The sequence below is a fragment of the Amphiura filiformis genome, chromosome 3 (genome assembly GCF_039555335.1).
Source record: "Amphiura filiformis chromosome 3, Afil_fr2py, whole genome shotgun sequence".
NCBI classification, from domain to species: domain Eukaryota; kingdom Metazoa; phylum Echinodermata; class Ophiuroidea; order Amphilepidida; family Amphiuridae; genus Amphiura; species Amphiura filiformis.
Window position 1 is genome coordinate 41,590,301 of NC_092630.1, and position 18,772 is coordinate 41,609,072.

At 35.7% G+C, this 18,772-nt stretch overlaps 1 protein-coding gene and 1 long non-coding RNA gene across 4 annotated transcripts in view; one reads left to right on the forward strand and one right to left on the reverse strand.

Moving 5' to 3' along the window:
* Nucleotides 1-18,772, reverse strand: part of LOC140148544 (uncharacterized) — a 219,309-nt gene that overhangs the window by 48,535 nt on the left and 152,002 nt on the right. The gene's annotated exons all lie outside the window — the stretch shown is intronic.
* The window catches only part of LOC140148531 (protein O-linked-mannose beta-1,2-N-acetylglucosaminyltransferase 1-like), a 57,466-nt gene that overhangs the window by 6,879 nt on the left and 31,815 nt on the right, over nt 1-18,772 (forward strand). For 2 of the 3 annotated variants that reach the window (XM_072170523.1, XM_072170525.1), the window contains exons 2-10: nt 93-325; nt 1,071-1,157; nt 3,180-3,260; nt 4,194-4,329; nt 6,318-6,370; nt 6,862-6,915; nt 8,387-8,601; nt 10,018-10,093; nt 11,944-12,097. In XM_072170523.1, the coding sequence (XP_072026624.1) occupies nt 292-325; nt 1,071-1,157; nt 3,180-3,260; nt 4,194-4,329; nt 6,318-6,370; nt 6,862-6,915; nt 8,387-8,601; nt 10,018-10,093; nt 11,944-12,097 (890 nt within the window). In that variant the 5' untranslated portion in view covers nt 93-291. The remainder of the gene's footprint in view (nt 1-92; nt 326-1,070; nt 1,158-3,179; nt 3,261-4,193; nt 4,330-6,317; nt 6,371-6,861; nt 6,916-8,386; nt 8,602-10,017; nt 10,094-11,943; nt 12,098-18,772) is intronic. The other variant, XM_072170524.1, reaches the window with a different exon arrangement.

Here is an 18,772-nt window from a genome sequence, read left to right on the forward strand (position 1 = left end):
GATACGAAATGATATTTACAATATAAACGTTGCCTAACTTTGGATTATTTTGTGATTTTTTGTGTGTCCTCAAACACCATGGGTGATTACAGGAATAACGACTATGGTACTTACTATGCTCTGGGATCCTCAAGAAATGACTACAGATACAACCATCTCTATCCTTCATTCATAGCACCTAAATATCATGACTGTTATGTCGTAGATGAGGAAGAAGAGCCTGCTGCTGCTGCTGTCGATCTGCTACTCGGCTCATGTGTCTCCTGTCTGCGCTACATCTATCGTATAATCATGTGGCTGATACGAAAGCTCATTAGGGTCAGAGGTAGGATTAGTTTTACTGTGTTTGTTTGTGTATTTGGTTTTTGTTTGTTTATTTGTTTGTTTGTTTGTTTTTACTAGATTGTTCACCAAAATCTGGTTTAGGTAATGACAACGTATGTCTGTCTCTGCCTGTCTGTCATGCTGTCTGGTGTAGTTTGTTTATTCGTTTTTTGCTTGTTTGTTTTTATCAGATTGCTCAGCAAAATCTGATTATCTGATTTTGATAATGACAAGGTCTGTCTGTCTGTCATTCTGTTAGAAAAGAATTAGAAAAAAGGATTCAATCTTGATCTGTTGTAAATCTTATCTCCATAAAAGCAGGGCAATGCAAAGTTTTGTGTTGCCACCTAATCATTCCATGGGGGCAGTGAGAGCAATCACTCTCTGCTCCTTAGTTGACCATTCTCGCTTTCTATTGGAAATGCTCTAAACAGCTCTCCTTGAAGGCTCCAGAAGAGCTATAAAATGCTCTCCTGCAAATTCCAAAAGACAGTCCCTGTTCCATTTAGTTAAGAAACCTCTGTGTATATGCAGTCACACATAGGAACTGCAGACGTCAGCGATTCCTGATTGTAAACATCACTGAAAAGTATTTTAAGCAATGACCACAGTTGGGGTGTAGGGTCAGTCGGACTCGGATGAGGTCTACACTTTGATTGATAGTAATAATTTAACAATGTCTTTAGCAAGGTGGGAAAAAACTCAAACATGTGTGCTCATCTATTAAAATATTTTTGTCTTTTCAGTGTGTCAACATGCCATAGCATCGTGCCTTATCATCTTAACTTTTGTGCTGCTATCCTATGTGTTTCAAGAAGATGAGACTGAGAAAAGTAAGTATAACATGCAATTTTGTATGCCGCATGCTTTGGAATACACACTGCATGAAAAGAAAGCTAGGACACCATTTACACAGAGCCTGAAGTCGACTTGAGTCGAATTCGAACTCAACTTTATTTGTGTGTAAATAGGGTCATTGTGTTTTGAACTCAACTTCAGAAGTCGACTTGACTTCTAATGACGACCTGGAACAACTTTCATCAAATTCAAACTCGACTTCAAACTTGAGATTTACAGTGTAACCGAACACACAATTTGAAATCAAGTTCACTAATGGTTATTTAAAGCATCAGCAAGTGATGGTGTAAAAGTCGAATTCACAATTTGCTTTGAAGTCTAATATATGCTAATCCTTGGTCGCAATCTGAATTTGATGTGGCAATTGAAGTTGACTTCTCTCTGTGTAAATTAACAGGACCTAGATATCATACTGAACTTGACAAAATGCTCCACATGTTCGTATCAAATTTTGCAATCAATGCTGTGAGAAAGTATGATCACCCCAACAAGTATGCTCTTTTTTTTTTTTGAGGTGTTTGTTATAGATTTTTCCTATTAACTAAATGGGAGCCTAATAAGTCCAGCATAAGAAACACAAATAATTAACCTTTAAAAATATAATATAAAAACGAGGAGAAATCCATCATCAAGTCACTCAGAACTTTTTGGAATAATTCTGGAATACGCTGTGCACTACCTTAACTGTAACACTAACCTTAACACTAAAGTCTAATCTAACACACAGGATGCGCGGGGTAAGCCAGAATTATGCCCAATTTTAAAAACCAGAATATCATTAAAAAGCATATTGTCGGGTCTTTCAGGATTTGGATATTTTAGTTTACTTTTTCATGAAAATACAAATTATATTTTGCAGGAACAAGTCACACATGGTGTGTGTTTTCACTAGCCTTTCATGCATACTGCTTTGGGAACTTGGTATACTAACTAAGGCCATCACATAAATGCAAATAGGGCTGTCGCTAACAATTTTTGGCACTTAGCACTAGTTATTCCGGCTGGTAGTTACCGACCCGACTAGAAATTTACCAGCTCAACATGGCGGCTTCAGAATATACTAAAATTAAGTTGTGAATGAAGTTCAATGAACAAATAATAAAATTAAGACACAATGATGAGACTTAGAGAGTGATATCAAGTTTATTTGTGTATCTTACAACAAAGGACATATGTACAACTTTTACCTGAAAATTAACCTCTACTATTTTGCTTCAAAGAACCTTTCTGTTTGTTGTGTATTGGTTCTCATTGCTGTTTCCTACACTGATGCCTTTGATGTTCTCTTTTTAGTTTATACTCTTATAGTATTTACATTAATTTTGTACAGTCCTATTCAAGTCCTACAAGTTGGTGTAACGTAAGAGTAATGCGACACTGACTTGATGTTTGGTATCAAATGCATCAGCATCCAATTTGATTATTATGTATCATTGTTACCACAACTTTACAACAAATAATCGTGAAAAGATTAACATTTTATGTGAGAGGAAACTACCATATTTATTGGGTCGTTAATTTATTGTGATATAGCGTCTTTTTGAAAGTAAAAAATGGCAAGCTAAATTGTCATATACATGGGCACTCATGCTTATCTGTACATGGTGATTCAGTATAATAAGGGTAATAACCAGTGGCTTGTTCTTGTCTTGCAAAGTTTTCTTTTTTTTATGTGACACTGACTTGTTTCATTATTCTGAAAGCTTTTTGCAATTTTTTGGAGGATTCAAATGTTGGGATAAAAAGTGAACTAAATTGAGTGTTAGCAAAATAAAAGGCTTGTTTCATGGTATATTGATGAATATGCATGCAGACATTAGTGAACAAGCAGAATGTCTATGATTTGTTGTGTACAATTCTTCATGATACTCTTTTTGAATATTTGGTACAAAAATTATGATAAATTTGCAAGTCAATAACATGGTCAGTGTCGCCTTAAAACAGGAAACCGTTAGAGCTTTAGTTCTATGTTCTATGTTGTCATTGTTCCTGGGCAGATTTTAAGGTGAACTTACAACAACAAGCAGGTGAAGCTAAGAGACAGCAAGAAATTAAAATGCAGCAAATAACTAAAGCTGGTGAGTAGCTTGGGTATTTAAAATTATTGATGAAACTTTTAGTTTATAGTTTCTATATTATTATTCTAGTCTATTCTAGCCTAGTCTAGTTGAAGCAATCAAAAGACATTATCTGAAATACCAGCCAATCAAAGTAAATTGGATTCACTTCTGTGGGTGTGTAGACATGCGTTTATCACAGGTATGTAGATGTTTGTCACACTATGTTCATTCAATAAAATTTTTACTTTAGTCTGCTGTAATTCAACACTTAATCACTGAAACTGTCTTCTTTCTTTCTTTGATGTGCAATTTTACTAACCTCATCACATTGTTCAATATGTGGCCTTATATTATGTGGGCACTGGTCAGTTTTAACTTCCCCCAAAATCACTGTAGATTTCATGTCACTGATTTAACAAACTTGTATTATATAAAAAAAAGAAATAAAGAGTATTGGCAAATCCTTTATACCCAAATATGTAAATAATGCGAGTGTAAAGGATAAGGCAGCAACCTTTATTTCTTGACCCATTATTACAGAATAAAGGTCTCCCGTGAACAAATTTGAACAAATCAGAGAGCGTGATTCTGAATAATGGGCATTCGAGGCAATAGAATTCAAAACGCAAGTATAAAAGAGTCATGAACAAGGTAAAATGTGTTATCTTCAGGCTTTATTTATGAAGTTTATTTTACAAGCTCTAAGAATTGTTATGGAAATGACTCCTTGTCTAGCAAAAGTGGTGCAGGGTTTGGTGAAAAAGTCTGAGAAAAATACTTAAAATGTCCGCAGGTGGTGGGAAGTGATGTAAGTAGTAAGTACCAGTGTTTGCGTGGTCAGTCTCATTCATAATCAATGTATCAAGGTGATATGTATGTTATCAACTGATATTATTCAAGTAAATAAAAGTAAAACAGTGTGTTGATCAGAATCTTTATTTTGTCCTGTAGTACCCATAATGCCTGCATACGACATTGAAGCAAAGTGCGGCAATAAGTCTCCATGCCAGAGAGGACAATTTGCATATCATGTCAGGACAGGACACAAGAATAAAGAGAAACCATACATGTGTCTTGATGGAAAAGAGTAAGTAATAGACAAAATGTATGGGGTGTGCCTAGAGGTACTCAAGTTTGGTTTGGGTATGGATGTGAAATAGACCTATCTATGTATACCAATTTTGTAATAAATTTTGACCCATTGCTATACCAAAAGTCAAATTCAATGCAATTTCAACAATTTTGGCTGCAGGTAGGTCAAATTGGGCTATTTACAGAAAAAACAGCAAAATTGTGAAAAAATGACCCATCATAAACTATAATTTGCCTAGAAAAAGTGGTCATTGCATACCAAATGGCCAAATATGAGACCCATGTTTGCACCACATCCCGAATACTCCACATCCCGTATTTGTACTGAGTACCCCCTTCCCCCATGGGATGTGTGTGTGTGTGCAACTGTTTTGGTTTTTTGCATATTTTTTGTTTGTGTGTTGGAATAATCATATTACTCTTTCTTGATTTTTTTGAATAATTGATTTTAAAATCAAAAAATTGTGAAGCCATAATGCATGATTTCCATCAAATTTTAATTTTGTTATTCTTTACCCAAAATGTTGAAGCAATATTAATAATAACTGTCAGGAAAGGTTTCTGTACATGGAAGAAACCCCACGTACTGGCTATTTTGGCTGTTTAATGTGTAGTTAAGTTATCTGTAGGGGACTTTATGTCTTAATAGGCATTTTGTTGATCTTGCTCTATTGTCCTGCAAACACTTGTAACATGTTTGGCTGATTGGCATGGGACACGTAAACATTATAGTCCAGTCAATCTAAGCAAATTAGTGGTGTCACCCACCACTAATTGCAACAGAATTTTTTTCACTTTTATACATTTTAGAGATGTCCCCTGAACATCATACCAAAAAATATACTAAAATATACTTGGTGGAAAGGTATTTTTTGGCGGGAAAAGGTCATAAAGGGGTCAAATTTCAAAATTGCTTTAATCTTTTTAAAAACTATACCAAAGCATTCCTCTAGTCTTAAGGATTCAGAAAAAGTATAGTTTGTCATATCTGTGATGTACCATTCTCAAGTTATAAGCAAAAAGGTCAAAGGTCAAATTTTGGGCTCCACGTGGGTCAACTTCGAAAAAATGCTCCGATCTCCTTAAAAATGGTCTCAATGTTTTCGTCCTTTAAAAAAACTCCAAAATAAGAATAGTTTGCCATATCTTGGATGTTTTGTTACCAAGGTAGCAGGGTAAAAGAGGTCATTGACCATTGAACTCTATTGACCCCGACCTAGTTTTCGATGTTACGCATGTAATTAAACAACCTAAACAGTGCAAATATTCTTTAAATGAATTATGTTTGCAAGCCGAACAATTTGAGACCATTTTGGTTAAAATCAGACAATTTTTAGTTTTTTGACCCAATATTTGACCTTTGACCTTTTCGGTTATAACTCAAGAACCGTACATCATAGATATGGCAAACTATTTTTTGTAAATCCTTATGACTAGAGGAATAATTTGATATAGTTTTTAAAATGATTGGAGCGATTTTGAAATTTGACCCCTGTATGACCTTTTCCCGCCAAAAACTACATTTCCACCAAGTATATTTTAGTATACTTTTTGTATACATCTCTAACATTCATAGCAGTGAAAAAATTCTGTTGCAATTAGTGGTGAGTCAAAACCCACTTTGACTGGACTATTATAATTATGCCAATTATTACCAATCTCATAAAAGAGCACACATTATGGCTTAAAAGTACAGAGAGAATAATAACATTAAGAAATAAGCACATACACAATTACGTAGACATATATATAAATGACACCATTGGTACTTGGAGATATAGAATCATTTGTGAACTTATGGGCTGTAATGTGAAGCACAGATTTCATTGCTTTGGTAAATATAGATCAAAATAAAAGCAAAAATACAGTAGTCTTTGCAGCACATTTTCACACCAAGTAGAAAGTAACATGTGTGTAGGAAAATATCCTTTTAAGATATAACTTGCTTCACTTGATCATGAATGTTTTGATTGCCTATTGCAGACTCATGACACCAGAGACTATGTCAAGAGGTTTAAATATAGTACGCATTCAAGGTAAGTAAATGAAAGAAATTTTGATTATTATTACATCTTCTAAAATCTTACTTGGTTATCATTGAGATTACATTGGATTACACAAAACCTGTCTTATAGAAATGGCGATGACCATCTGGATATGAGTCTAGAAGAATAAATGTGACCTGCTACCACGAAATCAGCGTAAAGTCGACGCGTCTTTATACTCATTTTGTTGAGTTAGTAGTTTCGAGATATTTGGTCTGACTAAGTTGATGTTCTTTGTTTGCTGCCACCTGTACAAGCCAGTAGTATGATCCTTCGTGAATGGCCCATTGTGCCCCGCCCCCCATTCACAAAGGACATGCAGACATACTTAGTGTCTTTAACAGGTGATTGAATACCAACGCAGTAGCCAGGGCATTTTAAGTGACTAACTCCTTGCGACTTTACGCTGATTTCGTGGTAGCAGGTCACAAATATCTATGTGGATTCAAACTGATACATTTTGTATTTCTTCTTGATTTCAGATCCAACTCACATGCAAAAAATTACAACTCAAACATTTGATTTATATGATGAAGGTAATCAAACTGCTTTTATTATGTAAGTCTTGATAACTACGGTTATAATTTGATATCATAGCAGATGTTTAATAATAACCTTACAAACAAGTTTTGATACAAATTAATGTTGGCAATATAAGGGTAAGACAGCAAAATTAATTTTGCTAAGCATCATAGTACCGTATTGGTCCGAGTATAGTCCCACCCGTTTTTTATGTGAAAATTTTTCACAATTGGGGGTGGGATTATACTCAATTTCAAAAAAAAAATGCATTCAAATTCAATGCATTTTGAAATCATTAATAGAGTATGACATGAATACAAATTATCAATTTTCATATTAAAATTTTTTTTTATTTTTTTTTAGGTCAACCATGAATGATCCTAGCATCTAGGTCTAGGTCCAGGGACACTCAAAAACCGAAAAAAAAAAACTTTAGGAACACAATAATAAGCTAGACACTTGGAAAAAAGAAATGGCATGAAGGCGTTTAAACTTTTTTCAGTGCAGTCCTGATTAGGCATAAAAGTCTGTCTCGAGTCAGGTCGTTTTACCAAATTAGGGCCGAACTCTAGCTGTTTGAAACTTGCCCTCCCTCTGTGGAAGATTCAGGTGTATGAAATGCAAATGGAACTGCCTTATCTTTCACAGAGGGTGTATGAAGTGCAAATGGAACTGCCTAATGTGTTCATTCTATTTGATATTCATAACTCCCCTGTGGAAGATACTTCTAACATCTTCCACAGGGGTTATTGTAGATTTAAATGGAATTGCCTGATACACTGCACATATAATGCAAACTGTTTCTTTCAACTACTCCATTGAGTACATTTGAGAGAATTGATTCATCAATTCAGTTCATGAGATTTGATTCTTATTTGACATGTTAAAGGAGTATTTCGTGATCCTAGCATCCTCTATTTATGTCATTTTTCATTAGATATCCACGAAAAAAACCTATTCCTAAAATTTCAGTTGATTCCAATTTTGCGTTCGCGAGTTATGCATGATTATGTGTATTACACTGCTCCATAGACAATGCATTGTAATTTCGTTCTGGAATTCAAATTTCACGATATCTTTGCTAAACAAATTAATCTCGAGAAATATTTTGTACATAAACATTATGTAGCCAGAGGTTTCCAGTGATATAAAAATCTCAACTTTTTTGAGAAAAGTGGGGGATGAGGCTGTGGATCACGAAATGCCCTTTTAAATCCAAGTACATTCTCAATTAATGTAATTGAAAATAATTTTTCCCTTATATATGATTTTCAGACAATATCATGATTATGATATAATGCAATTGAGCCAAATTAATTTAATATTAAGCTAAGCCAGTTACTTCAATTGTTATTTTCATTTTATCAATTGTATATTATTGTAGTTACCAAAATGCTATAAACCCCTATAAAAACGCTAAAAGGCTAAGCTCCTTCATTTCACTCATTTACTTGATAGCTTATCTTATGTATTCAATTCCCACAGATTCTTCTAGGCTAGAAGCTTTCTTAGGCAGTATAGGTGACGGACAACTCATTATTGTTGTATCATTTGATGATGCAGCATATCAACTCTCAGATGCTGCCAGGAAAGTGTTTATGAATAATTTCTACAGTCAACATGTATATAGATTGAATTATAGGGGACAGTGGGCATTTATGGGACAGAAAGGAATGCCCTTACAAGGAGATATAGAAAAGGTGAGTACTTAATTATAATGTTCGACCTCCTAGGATTGCATTGTGAACTTTTTTGGGCAAAGGTGCTTGGGAGAAGAAAAGAAGATGAAGAAGAAAGATGTTGTGGTTCTTTCAGCCCGGTTTTGAACCACTGACCCCTCAGGTTAGGTGCACCCTGACCATGATAACATGCCACGGGTGGTGAGCTGGCCGGCCAGCCTTTTTGTGCCTTTATAAGTTGTCCGATACTTGCGCAGTCACACACCTTGGCATGCTTGGGCTGCCAGGGGCTTCATTTTGTAGGGGATTTTTTGGTGCTGTAGCATTTTGTAGCAGTCAGGCGGTTAGGGTTAATATTGTAATACTTAGGGAGCGAAGCCATTTGAAGCGACATGGTGTGTTATAAATGGGACCCCCTGTAGAGTATTGATTTAGTTGGTCACCCAGAAGTTATTGCCCATGACCTATAGAAAACACCTAAATATGCCAACTTTTTATAACTCAACATGTCACTTGCTAGCAAAATATGGGGTTTGGCTCCCCAAGTATAAAGAAATGTCTTTGTAAAATCATGACTAATTAGGGAGGGACACTATATAGGCCATTCCAGTTGAAAACTATAGATGACACGCCTTTAATCTCCCAAACATGGGGGGGGGGTATAGATTTCAAATGGAGTCACCCATTCAGGTAACCCCATTTGAAATTCATACTCCCTATGTGGAAGATTAATAAAGTCATGTCTTCCATAAGGTGTATAGATTTCAACTGGAATAGCCCAATGCAGTGAATGTATTCTACACTAAAATATCAAATTATCAATTATGCAATTAGACCACCTTTGTGGTGTAATTGTTATGTAACCCAGCATAGCATTGTGTTTTCTTCAATTCATATCAAGAACAGAAGAAGATTCTTTACATTGGAACCACTAAATACCACATACATTAGAAATTGACAGAGGACTTTGTGATAGAACAGTATGGGCATTTGTTATTGAGTTGCTCTTCATTGAGCAGGGAGATTGTTTTGACCAGGCATATATCAGGCATATGATTTTATCTTACAAACAGAGTTACTGACTTATTGAATTAATAAGAAACCAGATAAGCATAAAATTATTATACAATAATTGCAATACTATGTGCAAACTAATATTTCCTTGACTAAAGTTTGTTTGTATTATAAATTGGCAAAATATATTTGGCTTTTGTTACTGTGCAGATCAATTAAGTCCCAATTCACACTCAAATAAATTCACATAAGCATGCTTGCGCCCGTCACACATTATGCAATGCACAACGCTATTGCTACAGCATATCAATATACAGTATTACAAGACTTATTTTTTGGCCTTATATAACCCAAACAAACTTTTATGTAGAACTGCAGCAATCTCTAGCAGTGCTGAAACTATTTTATTTTAATCCACTGTAGGTCAATCCATTTGCACCTGCACCTGGGGTTGAGTGGGGTGATCAACTAGAAATACAAGGATGTATTCATATTAAAGGTAGGTCAAAAGGTCAAGGCAGGTAGATTTCTTTGGCTCCCACAACCAATTATGTTGGCCTATGTAACATGTCTAACTACAGATGGATGTTTGGTCATTGTTGTCCCAAGCATGAATCCACTGTACCACCTAATATGTGACACAATCTGGTCCATGGGGGCCAAAGGCGGCAAATTTGAAACTGAGATAAAGGTAAAAATATGGAGTAACAAACAATAAAATACATAAGAAAATAAACATCAAAAAACTTCATAACTTTAGAACCAAGTATGCTAGACCTTTGGTGTTTTCAGGAAATTATAGCCTATTGTGTGTATAATGTAATAATTACAGTAACTCAATTTTCAAAAATGCCTTCTTTAGCCCCCATGGACCAGATCATGTCACATATGTAAACATATCTAAATACAGATGGATGTTTGGTGATTGGTCATATGTGTGGATGGCTTGTTGCAACAATTAATAAACTGCAAAATTGTTAAGGGATCCAAAATGAGCGTTTATTGCGTTTCGACAGTAATTTTTGTGGGACATGAGAGCACCTCAGACCTATTGAATTGCATTCTGAATACGAAGCATGTCTTTCTGATATCAAATAATTTACATTTTTTTTAAATCACAATATAATACAAATTTTATGACAAATTATAAAAATGTGATATTTTTCAAATTTTGATATATAACAGTCCTCGAAGTAAATTATATAAATCTAATGATATATTCTTAAAGTGTATGTAGCAGGGAGGAAAAGCCGACGGTCAATTGAAAATTTTGACCTTTCATATTGAAGATATGGATTTTTTCCCAAAAGACCTTTTTTTTTTGGTGTTTTGGGAAAAGAAATCCATATCTTCAATACGAAAGGTCAAAATTTTCAATTGATCGACGGCTTTTCATCCCACCTTCATACACTTTAAGTATAAATCATCAGATTTATAAAGTTTACTTCAAGTACTGTTAAATATCAAAATATCAATTTTAATGATTTGCCATAAAATGTGTATTAAATTGCGAATTTCAAAAATCAAAATTATTTGATATCAGAATGACATTCTTCATATTCAGAATGCAATTCGATATGTCTGATGTGCTCTAATGTCCCAAAATAAATACTGTCCAAACGTTCATACCCCAGCCCTTAAGGTGATGGAGCTGTAAATTGGTTTATGTTATCTGCATGTTCAAAACAAGTTATCTGCATCTTCAAGAATCCCAGCTGTGTTTTACAGAAAATTTTAAATGTTGAGTTAAAGGGTATTAAAACATGTTAATAACATTCAAAATATATGTGAAAACCTGCTCAAAACATTCTAACATAATGTTGTTTTTAAGGATAACAATATCTATTTTTTAAATCTTTACCCAAAAATAACGTTTTCAGAATAGTTTTTTTTTTCAGAATTGTTGTGGAGGTCATATTTACACAACACTTGTGTCTTGTTAAAATTTCATGTTTCTGTTCCTAACTTCTAGAGAGAGTTACAGCACATTTGATAACTAGAATGGGGGCTCCTAACTTTCTGGAACAATTTCTTGAAAGTCAGACCACTCACAAACCAAGGCCAACACCTTTTTCCTGGGTAGTGCTATGACCCCTTAGATAATTAACTCATGACCTTCACTGGAGTCATGACCTACCGCTTGGAAACTCTGGAAAAACTTTCCAATAAAATCATTACTTTATACCATAAATGAAAAGTTTGCAGGAAGTGAAATCTTGTTTCAGGAAATGCATCCAAACCAAAAAGAGATGCACACATTTTGGTTCCCAACCATTTAACGATTGCAGTTGGCTTGGCACTTAAATTTCTCTATTATTTGTATACACTGTACACATTGTAAATTTACAGAGCATCAAAAACGCAAGCCGGTGGTAATACAAAGTGGCTCATTATGTGATGTGAAAGAAGAATGTGACTATAATTCCATACCAATACATGTAGAATCTGGGGAGTATCATGCAGGCAGGAAAACTTTACCTCGTGTCTGCGTTAATGGAGAATTGTAAGTATTGTCTAGTCTGGAATCAAATCATGTGGTAAAATCACATGAAATGAGCCACAAACATTGATTTGATTGAGTGAAAATATTAATAATGAATTTCTTAATTATTTCTCACATGTGACAGCATACATATCATTATCTGTGTCAGCTTATAAATCAAAATGTAGCATTTAAATTTGATATATGGCTCACTTTCTTGGATTATGTCACATGTAATAGCTTAAATCCCTAATGTAAATCACATTTCACAATTTTTCCTCACTTTTTGAATTACAATGGCAGGAGTCTATTCTTCAGCACAAGTGTTTTGGTTCACTGTGTCTTTGGTGGCGATGTGCTGTAAAGTGACATTCAATGATAATTAAATTGGAAGGGTGTATAATAAGTCACTTTATAAATAGGATACTAGTAAAGATGTCAAATGAAAAAAAGAGTACACTGTTCTACTTGCTAAACTCATCATAATTCTTCAGAGATGACTGATCCCAGCACATTGGCATATTGAGACAGCCATGGTGTGAACTGTATGACCCTTGCGCGGTGTATGGTACATGCACATTAAAATTGTAATGTGCATACCAATTACCAATGGTAACCAGGCATGGCAAAAGCCTTAAGAAAAGAGTTTGTATTGCTCTTAAAGCTCCAAAGTCAGAGTCCACAAATTAAGTGGGTCCAAAAAATATTGAAAACTAGATTTCGCGGTTCTCGGGTTGGGTGGTTCTTGTGACTATCTCTAATTACCCAACACCCGTTACCCATAGGCCTACTTGCCCTGACCTTTTAAACTACTAATATAGGCCTCTGCATGTGTGCCGTTTTGGAATCCGATGAGATGCACCTGCACGATTAACCACACTGTAATGCTTTCCGATGCACGCACTGCGCCCGTCGGTACACTCCGTGCACTACACAATAAGCGCTGAACGCGTCGCACCTATGAAACGCAGCGTTAGCGAAAGCCACGCAGACGCTTGATAAGCAGCGCATGGACAGAGGGATGGACGGACGGACACGGCATGATTAGTATTATGATGCCTTTACATCACATCTAAAATATATCTATTTAAGTTACATTTGTGACGTGTCATGTCAAAAGGAGACACTTTTGGACAGGATCGTAAATGGAGAAATAGTCAAAAATCTGACCGGGGGTGATTTTTTCACAATTTGGGTTTGTTGCGAATTTGTGATGTTATTAATGTTAAAAATATTGTCTGATAGTTTCGGACCGGAATATAACTGGCATCTTGTATTTTTTGAGGCATTTCTCAAGGTCATTCCTAATCTCAACATTGTCAATAATATTTTTAAACCCCATATCTCAATTTCCAATTTTATAATACCACAACTTACAAACTCAATATCTTCGCTTAGGAATGTCCAATTTCATTGGGAAAACGGCGCTGTGGAGTAAAATATCTCCTTCTTTCAGATATGTAAAAACCTCAAAATTGATAACCTGCCCAAAAGTGTCTCCTTTTGACATGACACGTCACATTTAATGTATTTAAATTGATGAGTTTATCTTGTAAGCCATTGATGGTCTCTAAGTTAGTATCAATCAGGAAGTAAGACATCCAAGTGTTTAAAGTACAGCATAGTTCCCAAATAATGCACATAAAATGGATGTGTCAAACTCCAATATCATTATCCTAGAACCCACACATATTCCACACAGTGTAATTTATGGAGAGAAGCTTACAACATGAAATATGTCACAACAATAATCATGTAGAAAAATACACTGCAAAATGAAATGATGCATCCTCCAGCAGTTGTCATTTGCTCTTCAGACAAAGATGTAGTTTGCTCATCAGATGCGGATGTAGTTTGCTCATCAGATGCGGATGTGGGATGCTCATCAGATGCGGATGTAGGATGTTCATCGGATGCGGATGTAGTTTGCTCTTGGTGCTCAGACATAGATGTAGTATGCTCTTCGGATGCAGATGTAGGATGCTCATCGGATGCAGATGTAGTTTGCTCTTGGTGTTCAGATATAGATGTGGTATGCTCTTCAGATGCGGATGTAGTATGCTCTTCAGATGCAGATGTAGTATGCTCATGCTCTTCAGACACAGATGCTGGTGCCGTATGCTCTGTGGACTCAGATAAAGTGGTGTGTGAAGTCTGGTCATTTGAACTTGGTGTTGCAGGTGTTGTCGCAGTTGGTTCTGGAAATTCCAAGTCTTGACCATTGCAAAGATTACCATCACCACAACAGCAGATCTGACCAATCAAAGGATCATTGTAGTAGTCATGACATCCTGGTCCTTTATCATTGCAAGGGTGATTGTCAGGCTCGTGGACATTATCACAGTCTCTATAAAGTTGGTTTCCAATTTGCAGAATCTGGAATGGACCCAAGTTTATGTATCACTATAATATATATACAGGTCAATTTATGATATGATGGCTGATATTGTGCGAGGTGTGTATTTTTGTGATAGTGTTTCAACTGTAATTTTTGCTTGTTGGTAAAAATATTTCACATTTTCAATTTTCCACACCCCAGATTTAGCAGTGACATAATAGTGTTTTTTATACTTTTGCTCTGTAAGCCGGATGACAAACTGGTATAATTGAATGTGTTTATACACTACACTACACTACACTTTGATTCGATACAACCAGTGAAATACGCACTTACAGCACTACCAAATTCCATGTGAAACAAAGTATAATGAAGCGTACATTTAGATTTTTATGAACCAGAAACGGAATTTGAAAGCCTAATCTTTGCATGAAAAAATTCCAACTTAATAATCTCTCAATTTCTGCTCAAGCAAATGTTAATCCATTGTGTCAAACTGAAAAGAATTAACAAAACGGTAATATCCCTATACACTTCAATGCAAAGTTTCACTCAAAATCCGGCATATTATAAAGCATACTTACGTAGCACATTCCTGAGCATTGAGCCTGTTGTACTTGATCAGATCCTTCCTGAAATCCCTGAATGCTACAGTCATCATTGGCATTCTGTTGTATGCATTTATAACAGGTTAAGCTGGTATCAGTGGTTGTAGGTAAAGTTGTGGTAGCACTGGGTAGAGTGGATGTAAGCCCAACTGTTAAAAGATTCACATATAAATGATAAAACAATATCTCAGTTTATATGACATGGGTACAGGCTGTATCAAAATGATTGGTACCCGTCAGGATTGATGCTTATTAAAAAGCTTGTTTCTTCCAAATGCAACGTAGAATCTTCTTGAACTGAACATAATTTATAGTTACAAGACATTAATCAACAAATTATGTGGATACTATGTTGCATTTTGATGTGGCAGTGGTGTTCATATAACTGTAAAACTGATGGGTACCAATTATTTTGATACAGCCTGTATAAAAGGGTTTTTCCTTTTCTTTTGTTTTTTCCTTTTCTTTTGTTTTTCCCTTTTCTTTTGTTTTTTCCTTTTCTTTTGTTTTTCCCTTTTCTTTTGTTTTTTCCCTTTTCTTTTGTTTTTTCCCTTTTCTTTTGTTTTTTCCTTTTCTTTTGTTTTTTCCCTTTTCTTTTGTTTTTTCCCTTTTCTTTTGTTTTTTCCCTTTTCTTTTGTTTTTTCCCTTTTCTTCCCTTTTCTTTTGTTTTTTCCCTTTTTTCCATTTTCTATTTCCCTTTTTTTTTGTTTTCCTCTTTTGTTTTAAAAATAAAAGATGCAATTATTTAAAAAAATGCTTCTTACACTTCTTTCTATGGGTGGGTTTATAGTGAAGACCAGTGCGCAAAAATGCCCAAAAAAGCGCCCAATTTGGGTACTATCAACTATTTGGGTGCTTTTGGTAAGAAATTGGTATACTGATGTGTTGCAAACACAGTAAAAAGTAAGTATAGAGAAATTAAGCACCCTAAAGTCTGTGTGGCCCATACTCATTTTTGAAGAACCCCTCCGTGGCGTGTCCTCACTTGAAGGTGTTTACAAAGACACACCAATACCAAGCTCTTTTATTGCTATGAGTGTCAAAAATTCAATGAAAACTTGGCTATGTACAATTGATATAGTTAAAAAAAGAAATCTGATTCATCCGCAAATAAGTTCATCAGGATTGTCGGTAAAATAGATATTTGAAGGTTTCTTTGTACAAATCCAAAATTGTTGACAGTTTCGTGCTAAGACTTAGCACTTTCTCAAATTTTCACATCTACGCCAGCTCCATCCGGAAGCAGCCGACGATGTGCAGGAATTGGTCAGTCAATTTGAGAAAGTGCTAAGTCTTAGCACGAAACTGTCATTGAGGTACGTAACATCAACCCAAATTTTTGGATTTGTACAAAGAAACCTTCAAATATCTAAATCTGATTCATATTATTGTGGTACCTTGTGTTGTCGTAGGTTGCTCTGTGGTATCTGGTTGCTCTGTAAAGACACAATGTAAAAGTAAATCATTTATATCATCAAAATTGGAGACTGTGGAGGTAATTATGGAGGGAGGGCAATGGCATCAAGAAGATAGGTGAATCTGATGGGTACTAACAACATGCAGTTTCAAACATACTAAAAATATCCCCAAAATCATAAGCAGAAGATTGCTCAGTGAATTGCAGGTCATATGCCTGTCTCCAAGCTATGTAAAAAGTGAAAATAAGAGCTTTTCTTCCAAGACTCAGTTTGGGTAAAAATTGAGTCCTGGTTCACCTGAATTTAGTTGCAATCTGGACTCTCTTTTACAAAACAGGAATCACTTTGTGTTTGTAACATTCAGAATTTAACCCTAAATGGTCTGATATCCAATGGCATAGTTCAATAATCCATGCAACAATAGCTCAAATACTGACCTGACATTGCAGAGAAAACTCATTTTGGTTCAGGGGCTCGGGGGGGGGGGGCCCATAATTTCCGAACGACCTGCCAAAATTCACTTGCCCCCCTTTGGCCTGCCAAAATTGCTTGCCCCCCTCTCGGCCCGCCAAAAAATCTTTGCCCCCCCCCCTTTACACATGCCAAATTTTTGGGATCCCAATTTGCAAACCTTAAATGGTCTAGATATATGTTGCGAGCGCAGCGAGCAGGACAATTTGCATATTAAAGCGTTTCAGTACTGTTTTCCTAAGCCTGTTTAGCGCGTTTTATTTAAAAGGTGCCCCATGAATGCGTGCCAAAAATTGCTTGCCCTCCCCTTTCGGCTCGCCAAAAATCCCCCCCCCCCCCTTTCGGCACGCCAAAAATTTCTTCCCCCCCTCCAATTTTACCATCCCCCAGGGCTAATAATTATTGCACAGCCCCTCATCATTTCCTGTTTCTTGTGTATATTTTAGTGTATAGACAGCATGGTGATGGGCTTTGCTGGTGCAATACATAAACTGTAGCCTATAGTGTCATTGGGCTAAAGTAGGCAAGCAACAGGCATTATTTCAGGCCATTAACCTGTTTATTTTCACCCTTGAAAATATGGCAGATGTTATTGTGTGTCGATTAAAAAACAATATATGTAAAGTGCTGATAATAAGCAAGGCTCATTTTCTGTAAATGTTATTGTTAGATTTGTGGATGATGATGTAGAAACATTTTTAGCCCATGTAAACTTGCAAAAGCAATTGACCACTATAAAAAATGTACCCCACAGCATCACAATTCATATCTGGGAACAACATTTCAGGTCTTATTTTCAGCTTTGTTTATTACATACCAGGTACAATACACGTAACTCCTGCATCTTCAGTGTGATCTTGACAAGACACCTCACCCCATCCATCGTGTGCACAATCCTCCAGTCTGTCTTCCTCACCATTACACCCAACATTATCCAACCAAATTGCTCCACTTCCCTCTCCAAATTCAGAATATCGGTGTGCCGATTCTGCACCACTAAACCCAAGCTGACGACACGCAACATCAGCATCTTTCCTTCCCCATCGTGTGTCACATATGGTTCCCCATTGTTCATCATGCAATACTTCCACTCGACCTTGGTGGCTTCCAGCGCCATTAACTAGACGTATGGTTTCATCTTCTCGACAGAGTTGGTGATTAGCATTGGTAAAACAATAGTACAAAAAGTAAAACCAAAATCACTAAGATGTCAGTATTACTATAGGCAAAATATTTAATTCTCGATCATGAGAGCCAACTTGGTTACACACAGATATTTGCGTCGAGCGTACTACACAAAGACACACGCTTACGGCGCAAGCACATCTTTTGAGAATTGACCAATCACGGTCTTGTTGTTCCAAGAAAGTATGCTGATGCAACAGTATGCAGAAGATAGATCCTGTCATGATCAAGAATTTAATATTTTGCCTATAATCATGTAATTAATACAATATGTTTTCAATTTTTTCATTTTACATAACATAACATTTTTTTTTTAACAGAAAACTTTGGTGCGCTGTTCCTTATGACAAGCTCGTAGCGCTTACAAAGTAAAAATAAAAACATCTTAAGGTACACAAAGCAAAAGCATATATTATAGAGTACAAGCCTTAAATTTACATAATACATGTACAAGTCATAAAATATACATATCAACAAAGTAAAACACATCATGGAAAAAGATAGGTCTTAATTGAAAAACTCGCGATGGAAGAGGATTGTTTTATTGTGATGGGAAGTTTAATCCATTCCTGTGAAGCACATAAAGTAAATGTCCTGTCGCTGCTCTAAGGTGAGCCTTGGGGTAATCCAAACGAAGGAAATCATTACGGTTCAAATGATGTTACACTTCATATTC